At 36.0% G+C, this 15,982-nt stretch overlaps 1 protein-coding gene across 8 annotated transcripts in view; it reads left to right on the forward strand.

Annotated features, from left to right (window-relative positions):
- ATG4C (autophagy related 4C cysteine peptidase) overlaps positions 1-15,982 on the forward strand; it is an 84,984-nt gene that overhangs the window by 23,830 nt on the left and 45,172 nt on the right. For 4 of the 8 annotated variants that reach the window (XR_008661955.1, XR_008661954.1, XM_055306471.1 and 1 more), the window contains exons 2-4: positions 1,688-1,831; positions 8,041-8,124; positions 11,780-11,953. Coding sequence is in view for 6 of the 8 variants with exons in the window: in XM_055306471.1 (XP_055162446.1) it covers positions 1,756-1,831; positions 8,041-8,124; positions 11,780-11,953 (334 nt within the window). In the remaining 2 variants the exon portion in view is untranslated. The remainder of the gene's footprint in view (positions 1-1,687; positions 1,832-8,040; positions 8,125-11,779; positions 11,954-15,982) is intronic. The other 4 variants (XM_055306473.1, XM_055306475.1, XM_055306472.1 and 1 more) reach the window with 3 other exon arrangements.

Raw genomic sequence — 15,982 nt, forward strand, 5'->3', positions numbered from 1 at the left:
TTCTTCTGATGCTCCCTGTTTCAATGGTTGGTATCTTTTATTTAGTTTCACAAGCCAGGAACATGGGTGTATCTGGCATATCTATCTTTCTTGCCTTCCATATTCATTTAATCACCAAGACATTGAATTTTTGACACATTTCCTTATATGTCTGTTTTTCTCACTTTCTGTTGCTCCATTCCAAACTATTATCATCTCTCTAGTAGTCCTGTACAGTACTAATAAACTCTAATTGTGTGCTCTCATCCTTTTTAATCTATTCTTTGTGCTGCTATGGGAGGCAAACCCACAGATCAGATTCTAATATTCCTGTTAGAAACCAATTGTTCTTAGGATAAGCAACAAAATTCTTAGCATGGTGTACAAGGCCGTGTGTGCTGTAGCCCATGTTAAACCTATGGCTATATCTTAAGCTCCCTTTTTTCTGTGTTCTAGTCACATTGGCTTTTAAAATTTTTCCAGTGGACCATGCTTTCTCCTGCTTCAACTGTATTGTATAATTAGTAGCTTTTAGTACATATTATAAAATTGAATGTGTACTGTTAGAGAAATAAATGTATCAATACTTTTGAGTAGATATTTATTTATTTTATTTTTTTTGAGTAGATATTTATAATACCTAAAAGGGAAATGTTCTGTGCAGTATTCTTGAAAAGTAAACTGAATTATTGGAAATAAGCACAAGCATCCTAAGGTGTAATTTGTTCCTCTTTCAGATTACATTACACATCTCAACTTTCCCTCAAATCAGTTATAAAACAAGTACTTATAAGCTACATTTATTCTTAAAGTAAGAAAACATTTTCTGTTGTATATTTAAGCCATTCTTTTTTTAAAAAAAGATTTATTTATTTAAAAGAAAGAGAGGGATAGGGGGAGAGGGAGAGAGAGAATCTCCAGCAGACTTTCTGCTGAGTGCAAAGCCCAGTGTAGGGCTTGATCTGAGGACTTGGAGATCATGACCTGAGCTGAAATAAGGAATCCCTTGCCTAGCTGACTAAGCCACCTATGTGCCCCTAAACCATTCTGTTTTTTAAAAAGATGCTGCAGGGGGTGCCTAGGTGGCTCAGTCATTAAGCGTCTGCTTTCAGCTCAGGTCACAGGGTCCTGGGATCGAGCCTTACATTTGGCTCCCTGCTCGTTGCAGAGCCTACTTCTCCCTACTACCCCTCTGCACCTCTCCCTGTTTGTGCTTGCCTTCTCTCTCTATCTCTGTCAAATAAATAAATAAAATCTTTAAAAAAAATAAATAAATGCTGCAGTATTGAGGTAGGAAGGAAAGGTAGGAAATGCCTTAAAATGATAGTAGTGACTTAATCAGTTTAAGTGGAATCCTCCATTCTGAAGATAGTTACCGTTTCTTACAAGATTTAAAACCATCTTCTCTCATTACAAATAAAACAATTCTTGAATAGTCTCACAAGCACCAAAGCTGAGTTGGTTTACTAAGCTGATATGTTGTTCTTAATTGTGAGTACTTGGAGGAGATTGTTGTTTGGTTTTGTGTGGTATTTGGTATTTATTTTTTTGTAATTATTTATCGAATAAATTATATTCTGTTATGTAAAATGAAAAATTGGTTTGTCCATTTGCAGTTTAAATTGTACTTAATCACAAGTAAAACTTCAGCAGTATAGCCATATAATATATACTTATACTTATTTTTCTTTAATATTTTTTCTTTTAGTCAGTACAAAAGATTTAACTTTACAGAAGAATGCAATCAAGTAATGGCTTTTTCCTTAGAATTTGAATATGGAGGCCACAGGAACAGATGAAGTTGACAAGCTAAAAACTAAATTTATATCTGCTTGGAACAACATGAAATATAGTAAGTATTATTTAAAAACTGTATAGATCCAAAGAAATATTTGAAGATGTATATCATCTGCCTTATTAAGTCACAATTGCTTAAGTTTCTCTTTGAATGAATAATTTCTATAAGAATGTAGATAAGCATATATCCTGAAGAAAGAGCCAAATATCATCATAAGCATTGTCTAGAAACTCAGGCATACTATGTGGGCCCTTTTTTCTTTAAACATTCAGAAGCAGATGGAATTTATTTAAGTGATGTTAACACCTCAGTTTTTCAAACTCAGTTTCAGGCAACTTCATATATAAACTAGGGGAAGCAAGCAAAAATAGACCTTTGAACACACAAAGCAGAGTTCACACTCTGATGATACCTATGAATTTCTTTTAGGAGTACCCCTAGACCTTTATTTTTAACCTAGTTATTCTTGGTTTGCAAACAAATCCAGTAAGGATCATAAGGTGGTTTTGAAACCCACTTTGGACTAGAAACAAATTGGAGATTAAGAAAGTTTCAAAAATGGAGAAATACTTGGAATCAGCTGCAGCAGGAAGAAGTTCATATCCATACAATAGGAAAGATAACATTTAGCAAAACCCCTTCATAATGCAAATTCAGGTAAAATATAATTGACAGTGGCTCCTGGTTCACTGGAAGGCATGGACAGCAAGCTCTTTAGATAGTTATAACTTGGTAATAATGAGACATTGCATTTTGAAAACTCTGAACATCAATTTTTAAAAAATTGAGATATAATTTACATACTAAAGAACATACCCTTTTATGATTCAGTGTTTTTTTGTATATTTACAAGACTGTACAACCATCATCACCCCCAAAGCAACCTTATACCCATTCATAGCTACTCCCTATTCTTCCTCACCTCTCTCTATTGTCCATCATACAATGTCGCCACCCATGTGCCCCGTCCATTTTTTTTATTAGAGCCATTCTAGTGGGTGTATGTTGCTGAGTTTGATTTGCATTACCTTGATGAATAATGATGTTAAGCATTTTTTTAATATACTTATTGGCTATTTGTATATATTATTATTATTTTTTAAGATTTTACTTATTTATTAATGAGAGACACAGAAAGATACAGGCAAAGACACAGGCAGAGGGAGAAGCAGGCTGCATGCAGGGAGCCCGATGTGTGACTCGATCCTGGGAAGTCCAGGATCATGCCCTGAGCCAAAGGCAGGCGCTAAACTGCTGAGCCACCCAGGGATTCCCTTGGTGTTGTATTTTATTAGCTCTAACTGTTATTTTGTGGATTCGTTAGGATTTTCTATATGTAAGATCATGTTCACCTGCAAATAGAGATTTAATGCTATTTTTAAGCCATTTAATCAGCTGAATAGGTTATGTAATGAGGATTTCATTTATAAGCTGAAAATTGCCACATAGGAACTAGATAATACATTTTAGTAGTATCCTAGGAATTGTTATTTAATCTATTATTTACATTTGTGTTGTTTTTAATATCTAGATATTTTAAGTATCCATAGTAAAATTATGATAATCTCTAATCTCAAAGGAACAGATTAGATTGTTCAGGCTAACTAAGTATTCTAGATAGCTTCAAGTTATGGAGTAGTATTTTTGTTTGATTTTATTGGTGAAAATCATTGTAAAATGTTTTATGTATTTTTATTGGTGAAAATCATTGTAAAATGTTTTATGTATTTTCCTTGCTTAGAGTTTGTTTAGTATGTGTGGTGTAGGAAGGACTAACATTGATTGAACACTGATTAGCACACTAGCATTTTGTGGATAATTTATGTACCTTCTCATTTAAATCTCATATCTTTCTGAGATAGATATCTTTCTGAGGTTTTTTTTTTTTTAATTTTTTGTAATTAGAAAACTGAGATTAAGTGACATATCCATGGTCACATATCTAGGTCATAACTCTTGAACTGGTCATAACTCTTGAAACTGGTATTCAAACCCAGCCTCCCTTGTTCCTCAGTCTTGCTGTTTTCTGAATACAGTGGAACATAAGTTAGGATTGCTTTTGTCAATTTTAATATTATAAAATGATGAATATGGAACTAGAAATGGCATAACATTTAAGATTTAAAAGGCTGTGGACCTTACTTTCTTGTAAAACTTTCATTTTTGCTTTCTTCTCCCCTCCCCCCTTTTATTTCCATGACTTTATGAGGTATATAAACTGGACTTCCCTTTTAAAATAGTAATAAGTAAACCATCCTTTTTTTTTTAACCATCCTTTTTCTGCATGTTTTTGATCCTCCAGAAAAATCATTACCATCTGTTATTTCTATGTTCTTTGGCTTGTTTACATCTTTTAAAGACTTGTGATTTTCAATTTGCTGACTTAAGGGACTATAGGTTTTGTAATATTCTGCTTATGGTAGCTAGTCTCCAAAGATGGTCCTTAGTAAGGATCTTTAATCATATCTTGTGTTGTCTCTTTTCTCATTGAATCTGGGTTGGCCTGTGCTTTATATTAACCGATAGAATGAGATAGAAATGAGGCTGTGTCAATTCTATGCCTGGCCATTAAGAGGCAACTTCTACTTGCTTTGTTTTGGAGCTCTGAACTGTTATGTAACGAACTTAGGTACTCAGCTGGAGAAATCACATGGAGAGGCCACATGAAGAAGAAAGGCCCTGAGAAAGCATCAGCCAATGCAGTGTCTCAACTGAGTCTCTCCATCTGATTTTTACTACATTAGAGACTCTAAGCAAGACCAGCAGAACTTGAGCCCAGTCAACCCACAGAACTGTGTGATAGAAGGAAAAAAGTTGTTTCAAATTAAGTTGTGGATTGGTTTGTTAAACAGGAACAAATAATTGAAACACTGTTCCAGTTTATCTCTTCATTTTTTTTTTTTGTAATTGAGAGAAAGTAAAGTGAGATGAACAGATCATAAGTATACAATTTCCAGAGTGTGACACGTTTATATCTGTGAAATTAACAATCTAATCAATATATAGAAAATTTCCTTCACCTCAGGAAGTTTCTTCATTCTTCTTTCTGGTCATTGCTCACCCCTCATAGAAAGTCACAGCCCTTTGTCAATTTATTTAATGGCTTGTTTGCCAAATTAAGTTACTTTTCTTTATTTAGTTTTATTTAATTAGTTTTTATTTAGAAATCATAATGACATTTAATTTGCCTGCCTCGCCTCTCTGCTCCTATAAATTGAGATGTAGAGGTAAAAAGTAGGGGAGATTGAGGGATAAAATAAAAAAATATATTCTTGAGTATAAGAATTCTGATGAATATATATTTTTCAATATGTGTTAGAATAACTTATTTATAATCATACTTCTTATTCATGGCTCTTTCCAATGCCCCAGGCTCTGTTATCTTATGCCTCTATGGATTTTACATCCTTCATTTTTCCATCTCTGTGTGCCTTAGTGCCTTGGTTCAGCATCAACAAGCTAGGGCAGAGATAATGGTACATTTCTTACAATGCATTTAAAAAGATAAAATGAAAATTGATCAGTTAAAACTAATCAATTAAAAGAAAAAAAGAATATAGACTAGTCACTTGGCATACTGGTCTAATTCAGCTCTCATATGCCTGTGGAAAAAGAGAAAAATGAAGACCAATAAAAAATAAATTTATTATAAAAAAAATAAATAAAAAGGTAAGACCCTAAAAAAAAAAAAAAAAAAAAAAAGAGAAAGAGAAAAATGGCTGGACCTTATGAGAAGTCCTAAGTCTTCTTTATGTACCTAGCATCCTGGAGTATTAAAGGAAGTCAGGCTATTATGAGGGTTAGGTCCTGCCAGGATTTGCACAGGAAGTACAAAAGTGAGAGTGTGTACCATATGAATGATGGTTGAGCTTCAAAGCACTATAAATCTGTACTCACGTAAAATGTGGATCCTTGCCATGCCCCAGGCCCTAAGAAATCAGATTTGAAACTTCTCTTTTCTTGAGGAAAGACTGGTGACTCTTCAGAGGGGGTAGGCGGAGAGTAAAGCATAGAGAGAGAGAAGTTCCTCCTTAAGGATTGTTTCCTTTTATTTGAGGGTGTTTTTTTTTTTTTTAAATTTTTATTTATTTATGATAGTCACAGAGAGAGAGAGAGAGGCAGAGACACAGGCAGAGGGAGAAGCAGGCTCCATGCACCGGGAGCCTGACGTGGGATTCGATCCCGGGTCTCCAGGATCGCGCCCTGGGCCAAAGGCAGGCGCCAAACCGCTGCGCCACCGAGGGATCCCCTATTTGAGGGTGTTTTTGTGAAGTTTTTCAAATTTGCCTAGAAAATGCCTTTGGAGGGGAAGGGGTTATTACTATTTGGGGGATTAGAATCATTCTGGTATAGTAGTAATAATATTTCTAAGACAATATGTTTGTAAACTGCCTAGCCTACTTCCTGGTATACAGTAGGTGGTCAGTGCATACTAATTTCCCACTGGTGTTCAGAGAAGAGCATTAGAGCCTTAGGAAAAAAATGGCTTAGAAGTGCGTACATGAGCCAGAAGAGGTAGGATTTAGATAGGCTGATATTGGGGAGGACATTTTTGTCATGGGATAGTAGGAGCCAAATAGCAAACCTCACTTTGAGTGTAGGTGAAAAGTAGCAGAAAAGATGACTACACAGGTAATTTGTATCATATTTTGGAAACTCCTTAGTGTCACTGAGAGGTTCATAATAAATCTGTTACATAATGAGTCACTGAAGATGGCTTTTAGGCGGAAGAGTTACCTAATCAAAGCTGAGCCATGGGGAGATGAATCTGGCAGTGACACGTGGCATATGCTAGAGCAAAGAAAGCCTGATGGCAACGGAAACCATTCTGGAGAAGAGTGCAGTAATCCAAGCTGAATGAAAGCCTGATTCATGTGTTTGATTTTCCATTCTTTTTTCCAGCAAATTCAAATACTTGCATAATTCTTATCATGAATACATATTTTTATGTATTTGTTTTTTATATGTGTTTGTATTATAGTACTTTGGGGAGCATTTTCATAAGAATCACTGATTTTAAATTTTCTAACAATTCTTCAATATAAATGGCAGGTAGTCTACTTAAGAGTAGATTCTGTATCTCTCATGAGTAAATAAAATAAAATCTTAAAAAAAAAGTAGACCTAAGTCTGTTGACTCCCAATTTCATATTCTTTCTGCTTATATGTTTTTGCATTTTATTTTATTTTATTTATTTTTTTAAAGATTTTATTTATTTATTCATAGAGACACAGCTAGAGAGAGAGGCAGAGACACAGGCAGGAGGGAGAAGCAGACTCCACGCAGGGAGCCGGATGCGGACTCCCCGATGCGGGACTCGATCCCAAATCTCCAGGATCACACCCCGGGGCGGAAGGCGGGGCTAAACTACTGGGCCACCGGGGCTGCCCTTTTCTTGCATTTTAGAAGTAGCTTTCAAGGCTACCATAAGCTACACTTGGGAATATTCAGGACTGTAATGGGCAAATGTTTTTCTCAGGAAACCGAGAACTATAAAAAAAAAAAAAAACAAACAAAAGGAGGGCCGTCTGGGTTCCTCAGTTAGTTGAGCAATCGATTCTTGGTTTTGGCTGAGGTCATGGTCTCTGGGGTATGGGGAAAAAACCAAGGGAATACTGGACGTATACAGTTTAGTAGGAAGAAAACTGGAACAATTGGAGTTTGCAGCTACAGCTGAGGATTAGGAACTGGGAAGTGGAAAACTGAGAAGAGGATCTCTAAAAGCTTTATTTGCTATTTTCAGAGATCCTCAGGTGGCTAAAATGATGGTGTTATAATATTTCCCTAGAAAACATTGATCCACATTTATCACAAGCACTAGTGTACTGTGTTACCTTATCCCTAAATTACTTCATTGGAATGATGGAAGGAAATATAAAAAATTGGCAACATTTGTTGTATTTGGGAAAAGAGGTTGATGTCAGAAACTGGAGTAGAATTTGTATCTTTTAAATTTTATTCCATAAGAACATTGTGACCTGTTTGAAAAGAAATTAAACTCTTTTCTTTCTCATGTCCTTTACGTGGATAGAATGTGTTTAAAAAAAAAAAAAGAATGTGTTTAAAATACTTAATTATATTTGAATGTAACATAAATGGCCTGTATTTTCAGTTCATTGTCCATATATTTTGCTATTCTTGCAAAAAATGCATGTCCATAGTTGAGAATTAACTATTTGAAATAAAAAAAAAAAGGAAATGCTGCTAGACTCTTAGTCTGAAATCCTTAAATTGCAAAACTACTTTTCTGTTTTCTTGTTTAGGTTGGGTGTTGAAAACAAAAACATATTTTAGTAGAAATTCCCCTGTATTATTGCTTGGAAAATGTTACCATTTTAAATTTGAAGGTAAGTGCTAAATTTGTAACCTATTTAAAAATCTTTGTCAAAGTTCATTGTGTAACTATTTTCATTGTTTTATTTCTAGATAATCTACTTTTGGCATTTTTTTTTTTTAAGATTTATTTATTTTATTCAGAGAGAGAGAGAGACTGAGAGGCAGAGACACAGGCAGAGGGAGAAGCAGGCTCCATGCAGGGAGCCTGACATGGGACTCGATCCCAGGCCCCGAGGATCTCTCCCCAGGCTGCAGGCGGCGCTAAACCGCTGTGCCACTGGGGCTGCCCCGCTGTGCCACTGGGGCTGCCCGGCATATTTCTTTTTGTTTTTTACTTATACTTCTTTTATTGTAGTAAAATACAGATAAAATTTACCATCTTAATAATTTTCAACTGTACAGTTTGATGTATTAAATACATTCATAATATTGTACTAATAACATTACTACCATTTGTCTCCAGAAGTTTTCATCTTGTGAAACTGAAACTCTACTCATTAAACAGTAACTCCCCAACCTTCTTTCTGTTAGCCTCTGGCAACCACCATACTACTTTTTATTCCTGTGTTTTGGCATATTTCTTTTAAGAGCCTGTGTTTTATGTAATACAAAATATATTGCCGTATGATTTGGGTTCCTTTTTTTTTTTTTTTTTGATTTGGGTTCCTAATAAACTCCTTGAGGATGAGGATATGACTTCTTTTGTTATATCTCTCATAGTTTTGGACTTAACAATAGTATGAGTGCTAATAAGTAAATATGATTTGAATTGATATTTTTTATCAAGTTCTCTGGTAACTTTATTATTATTATTATTTTTAAAGATTTTGTTTATTTATTCATGAGAGACACAGAGAGAGAGGCAGAGACATAGGCTGAGGGAGAAGCAGGCTCCTTGTGGGGAGCCCGATTCAGGACTCCATCCCAGGACCCCAGAACCACGGCCTGAGCCAAAGGCAGATAGATGCTCAACCATTGAGCACCCAGGTGCCCCTAATGAGTGCCTTCTATGTGTCAAGCATCATGCTAAGCTCTTTGTAAAATGTCTTTAATTCTTACCACCAGCCTACGAGGTTGATTCAGATATCCTTACCATAATGAGTATGGAAACAGGAGCTTAGAGAATTTCAGTAATTTATCCAAAGTCACACACATTAAATGGCACAGCTGAAATTTAAACCAAGACTATGTCTCACTTTACTACTGGTGTTTTTTCTACTATATGTCTTTGCTTGGTTTTGTGTGTTTGAGTGTGTATTTTGTGTGAATGTGCATGTATGTGTAAGAGAGAGGGAGAGAATGTGCGTGAGAGTATGTTAATGATAATTATGTATGATATGTATGTATGATAATGAATATTATCAAAGGTTTTATTTTTGGTTGACCTATTTTGGCATATCATTTATCAGCAATTTTCTAAAACCTTGTAAATGTAATAATAACAGCTAACATTTATTATTTATAATGTGCCAGGCAGCATTTTAAGTAATTTACATGTTTCACTAATTGAATTCTCACATCATTCTTTTTTTTTTTTTTAATTTTTATTTATTTATGATAGTCACAGAGAGATAGAGAGAGAGAGAGAGAATGGCAGAGACATAGGCAGAGGGAGAAGCAGGTTCCATGCACCGGGAGCCTGACGTGGGATTCGATCCCGGGTCTCCAGGATCGCGCCCTGGGCCAAAGGCAAGCGCCAAACCGCTGCGCCACCCAGGGATCCCTCTCACATCATTCTTGAGGGATGAATAGGAAGGTGATGGACGAAAAAGGGATGCATTTTAGATAAATAGAATGGCACAAGGTATTAGAGAGTATATTTAAGAAACAGAGATGTCCAGTGTTGGTGTGGTGGGAGAGAATACTGAAACGGATCAAATAATGGAGAGCTGCTTGAGTGCTATGCTAAAAAGTTATGTCATTTGTTTATAGGCAGAGGAGAATATGGGCTTTGGAGTCAGACAGGTGCTTTGAATTTTTGCTCTTTTTACTAATTAGTTGTTACTTAAAGCAAATTATTTATTCTTCCTAGTATTAATGATAATTGTTTCATAAGGGTTTAGTGGTGTGCCTGGTACATATAAGCATCCTAAGTAGTAGTATGAGTCATGATATAGGAAATTGGAGAAAAAGTTATTAGAATTTTTAAAATTCAATTAAAAATTTTAAAAGTAATCTCTACACCCAGCTCTAACTTATGGCCCCAAGATCAAGAGTCCCTTGTTCTACTGACTAAGCCAGCCAGGCACCCTTTATTAGAATTTTTTTTAAGGATAGCACTATATGTTTTTTGGAAGAAATACTTTGAACTTTGATCCTTGTAGTAAGCTCTTGGGGGTCCTCAACTCGAGAGACAAAAAGTAAATGATTGTAAGACATATGAATGAGACAAATAGAGAAGACTACAGTTGACCCTTGAACAACAGGTTTGAACTGCACAGGTCCACTTATATGTGGATTTCTGCACAGTATAGTAATGTATTTTCATTACTTTTTCATTACTTACATTTCTTGGTAATGTAAGTATACATGTATACTTAATGTATTTAAGTATAGTATTTTCTCTTCCTTGTTTTTTTCTTAATAATATTTTCTTTAACTTCTTGTAAAAATACTGTATATACTACATATAACATGTAAATATGTGTTAATTGACTATGTTATCAGGTAAGGCTTCTGGTGAACAATAAGGTATCAGATTAAGTGTTTGGGGACTCAAAAGCTGGAAACAACTTAAGGATTCAGTAGTAGGGAAGTTGATGAATAAGGTTATTCGTTTATTCCACAAATATTTATTGAGAGCCTTATAATGTGCCAGGCGCTGGAGTTAATGCTGAAATTATGACAGGCACAGTCCTTATTCTCAAGGAGCTTGCTGTCCAGCAGATGAGAGACATCCAACAAACAAGTACAAAAGTTATTCCCATAAGGGTATCTGTGATGGAGCAGAAGTACAGGCTGCTAAAAAACTACAGAAGGAGACCAAATTGGAAAGATTGCTAATGGATGCATTTCAAAATAGCTAAAACAATAAGGGGATGTATTAATGTACACAAGCAGAAGTCCTATGTAGGGATGGCACTAGGTTGGTTAATTCAGTGCCTCTGTGACATCAAGGGCTCATGCTCTATTCATCTTCCTACTCTGCTAATCTTAGCATGTTGGCCTTATCTTCACCTACTGCTCTTTAAAGTAGCAAGTATCTGTTTCAGCACCAAGCTGGGGTGTATGACAGATAGGACAGAATCCAGTGGGAAAAATGCCCTTTTCTTCAGGGCACCTGGTGGCTCAGTGGTTGAGCGTCTGCCTTCGGCTCAGGTCACGATCCTGAGGTCCTGGGATTGAGTCCTGCGTCGTGCTCCCTGCATGGAGCCTGCTTCTCCCTCTGCCTGTGTCTCTGCCTCTCTCTCTCTGTGTCTCTCATGAATAAATAAATAAAATCTTAAAAAATTTTTTTTCTTTGTATTATTTTTTTATTATAAATACTGAACTTTTATTACTTTAATAATTTTATATTAAATCTTTAAAATTTTGAAATTATGAATTATTCATACATAGAAAAGATAAAAACCTTGTGTATACACTTTTAAGGAGAGTAACAAAACTGTACTCAACAGGAAAAATACAACATTACTTTTATTTATTAACTTTTTTTTGTTTTTAAAGATTTTGTTTATTTATTCATGAGAGACACAGAGAGAGAGAGAGAGGCAGAGACACAGACAGAGAGCGAAGCAGGCTCCATGCAGGAGCCTGGACTCAGCCATGTGGGACTCAATCCCAGGTCTCCTGGATCACACTCTGGGCCGAAGGCAGATGCTCAACTGCTGAGCCAACCAGGTATCCTTATTTATTTAACTTTTATTTATTTTTACTTTTTTATTTTTAAGGGTTTTTAAATTTATTTATTAATGAGAGACACAGAGAGAGTGAGAGACAGGCAAAGACACAGGCAGAGGGAGAAGCAGGCTCCATGCAGGGAGCCCAACGTGGGACTCGATCCCAGGTCTCCGGGATCACACCCTGGGCTGAAGGCGGTGCCTAAACCGCTGAGCCACCTGGGCTGCCCTTTATTTAACTTTTAATTCAAGTATAGTTAACATACAGTGTTATATTAGTTTAAGGTGTATAATATGATAACTCAGTAATTCTATCCATTGATAATTGCTCTGTGCACATCACAGTAAGTGTATTCTTGATCTCCTTAACATATTTCACCCATCACCTACCCACCTCCCTAAGGTAACCACCAGTTTGTTTTCTATAACTAAGTCTGTTTTTTTGGTCTCTTTTTTCTTTGTTCATTTGTTTTGTTTCTTAGATTCCACATGTGAGTGAAATCGTATGGTATTTGAGTAATTTTTAATCTCTGTATGCTTATTCTACCCAATTATAGCCCTCCTATGCCAAAAAATCCTGCTATTGCAATGTCACCGGTGATTTTGAATGTCCTGTTTCTGATCTTTTTGAGAATGGAATCAAACTATATTTTGTTTCTGTTACTTCCTTATGACTTTCAAGGTTGTATTTTTAAGAACTGTCCATGTTGTTACAGTAGTTCTAGTTTTATTTTTATTGCTGCATAATATTCCACTATATGAATTACCACAAATCATTCAATTATTGATGAGCATTTGGTTTGTTTTTAGTTTTTCAACATTTTGAAAAACTAAACAGTATAGACAACAGTGTCTGTAGTGTTTTCTTGCATTATTTATTGATTTTTAATTCAATTCCATTGTAGTCAGACAAAATACTTTAAATATCAATCAGTAATAGAATGAGATTATATATGTGTGTGTGTGTGTGTGTGTGTGTGTGTGTGTGTGTGTATTTATTTATCTGAGAGAGAAAGAGAGCATGATCGGGGGAGGAGTAGAGGGAGAGGGAGAAGCAGACTTCCCGCTTATCTGGTTGCTCGATGTGGGGCTCGATCCTAGGACCCCAAGATCACAACCCAAGCAGAAGGCAGATGCTTAACTGACTGAGCCACCCAGGTGCCCCAACAGAATGAGATCTAAAAAGTGTTCAGATTTCTGGAAATTAAGTGATAGAGCTCTGTGTAAGTCCTCATTTCTTCGTGCATGCCATTTTTAAATAAAAGTTGTGATTCAAAAAATTCCAAATTCTGGTATATTATTTCCACAACATTTGGGCATAACTCTGGCAAAATCTAGAGCAACACTGATCCCCAAAAACAGTAGACAGGGTACAAAAAGCAATGGCACACAGAATAAGATCACTTGATATCTTACTTTAATGCCTTTTCTAATGTTCTACAAAGAGATCCCTAGGCAAAAGTCCATCTCTGAGATGGTTTTAGTTAAGAAAAAGCTTTTATTTTCTAGCCTTTTACTTTTAGTAAAAGTTTTTTACTCTCTACTTTTTAAAAAAGTTCCTTTTTCCCTTTTGTCCATGTACTATTTTCATTCTTTTTTTTTTTTACTATTTTCATTCTTAAGGCTAAACTGATTGTCTGTAGATATTCCTCAGCTCAAAAATTAGGGAGAGATCCTTATCTTTGTTCAATTTACAGTTAAATCATTTTGGCCCCTATGATAGAATTGGTATGTTAGAGATAGCCTCAAATTACATTTTTCCCTAAAAGTTTCTGGGCCTATCATGTCTTGAATCATCTCAGAGAAAACCTAGAAAAATCCTAGCAGATAGGGACATGGTATCTGTGAAAAGATTAAGCTTACTTAGAATGAGATAAAATCCTCAATTGCTTCTCACACAGATAACCTGTAAAATTAAATTTTGATATTTGGTCAAGATAATACTACCTGGCAGGACCACTTGGATTTATATAATATAAATATTGTTTGTAGTATATTTTATTTATTAATTAGAAATAGAGCATGAGCAGGGAGGAGGGGCAGAAGGAGAGGGAGAAGCAAGCTCCCCACTGAGCGGGGAGCCCTGAGCAGGCCGATCCCAGGATGCTGAGATCATGACCTGAGTCGAAAGCAGAGGCTTAATTGCCTGAGCTACCCAGGAGCCCCTGTACTACAAATATTGACATAGCAATGCACAACATGGGCAGCCCTGATGGCTCAGCAGTTTAGCCCAGGGTGTGATCCTGGAGACCCAGGATGGAGTCCCACTTCGGGCTCCCTGCATGGAGCCTGCTCCTCCCTCTGCCTGTGTCTCTGCCTCTCTCTCTCTCTCTCTCTGTGTCTTTCATGAATAAATCAATAAACTATTTAAAAACGAACAAACAGAAAAACAATGCACAACATAATATCTTACACCGGGAAGGAAGAATTATATAAAGTGAAGAGTTTGTAGCTCAGGAAAGGTAGAAAGATAAATTTAAAAGCTTGAAAGATGCCAGATTTAGCCTAGTTAAAATAATTTTTGCAAATGTGTCCTAATATTAGTAGAAATGAAATGATAGGCAAATTATCAAATTTAAGAATCTTACACTTAATGGGGCACCTGGGGGGCTCAGTTGGTTAAGTGCCTGCCTTCGGCTCAGGTCATACTCCCAGAGTCCTGGGAGCCCCAAGTCGGGCTCCCTGCTCAGTAGGGAGTCTACTTCTCCTTCTCCCTCTGTCTCTCCCCACGCTGGTGCTCACCTGTGTGCATACTTTCTCTCTCTATCCAATAAATTAATAAAATCTTTTTAAAAAGAATCTTATATTTATTTACATTTTGTACATATTTGTAGGGCCATGTTCAATTTCTAGGCATTTTTATTTGTAATTACTTTAAATATTGAGAGAGACTCATTGATAATGGGAGCTTGGCAGTCATTCTTTGTATTGTCATTGAAACTGTATGCCACAAGTTAGCTCCATTAAGCTGAATATTATGAAGTTTAGGTGATTGTAATTTTTTCAGAATGAGCTTGAAGAAGGATAGTTGCAGGAAGGATAAAGAATAAAAGCATGATAAAATTGCTTTAACATCCTGCAGAAGGATAGTGGAAATAGAACTCCTTGGAATTGAGAGTTATAGGCAGATTTATCTATCCACCTGTCCAGCCACCCAAAACAAGAAACATTTATTAGGATCTACTTGTGTTAGGCACTGTGCTGCATGCTGAGGTTGTAAAGGTTTCTAAGATATTCCCTTTAGGAGTAATCAAGTAATGTCAGTTCATTTTGAGAGAGTAATCAAGGAATGTTAGTTCATTTGAGCCCTCATGTTTTGTTATTGGGCAAATAGTGACCATAGTTTTCCCATAGAAACTGTACTACAGATAATAAATTTGGAAAAGCTTCTTGAAATGAAAAATGTGGGAGCACCTGGGTGGTTAAGCATCTGCCTATGGCTCAGGTTCTGGTATGCAGCCCCATGTGGAGCTCCCTTCTCAGGAGAGAGCCTGCTTCTCCCGCTGTCTCTGCCCCTCCCACCACTGGTGCGCGCTTTCTCTCTCTTAAATAAATAAATAAATAAATTCTAAAAAAAAGACACGTGGATAGGAGCAGTTTTTAAAAAATTTTATTTCAAAAAAAATAGAAAATTTTATTTCAACGTGAAAGGATAACTATATTTTAGAATTTCATATTTTACTCTTTAGCTTATTAGTTTTGATTTTATAACTTGAGTATAAATATTCATGATAATAAATACAATGTGCACATTTTATTTGATCTTTAGAACTAGTTTATATGATTACATTCATCTTTACATATTGACAAATCATGATATTTTATTTGCAGATCTCATTTTATTTATTTATTTTTTTTTAATTTTTTATTTATTTATGGTAGTCACACAGAGAGAGAGAGAGAGAGAGAGAGAGAGAGAGGCAGAGACACAGGCAGAGGGAGAAGCAGGCTCCATGCACCGGGAGCCCGACGCGGGATTCGATCCCGGGTCTCCAGGATCGCGCCCCGGGCCAAAGGCAGGCGCCAAACC

This window comes from Nyctereutes procyonoides, unplaced genomic scaffold (genome assembly GCF_905146905.1).
Source record: "Nyctereutes procyonoides isolate TBG_1078 unplaced genomic scaffold, NYPRO_anot_genome, whole genome shotgun sequence".
NCBI classification, from domain to species: Eukaryota; Metazoa; Chordata; class Mammalia; order Carnivora; family Canidae; genus Nyctereutes; species Nyctereutes procyonoides.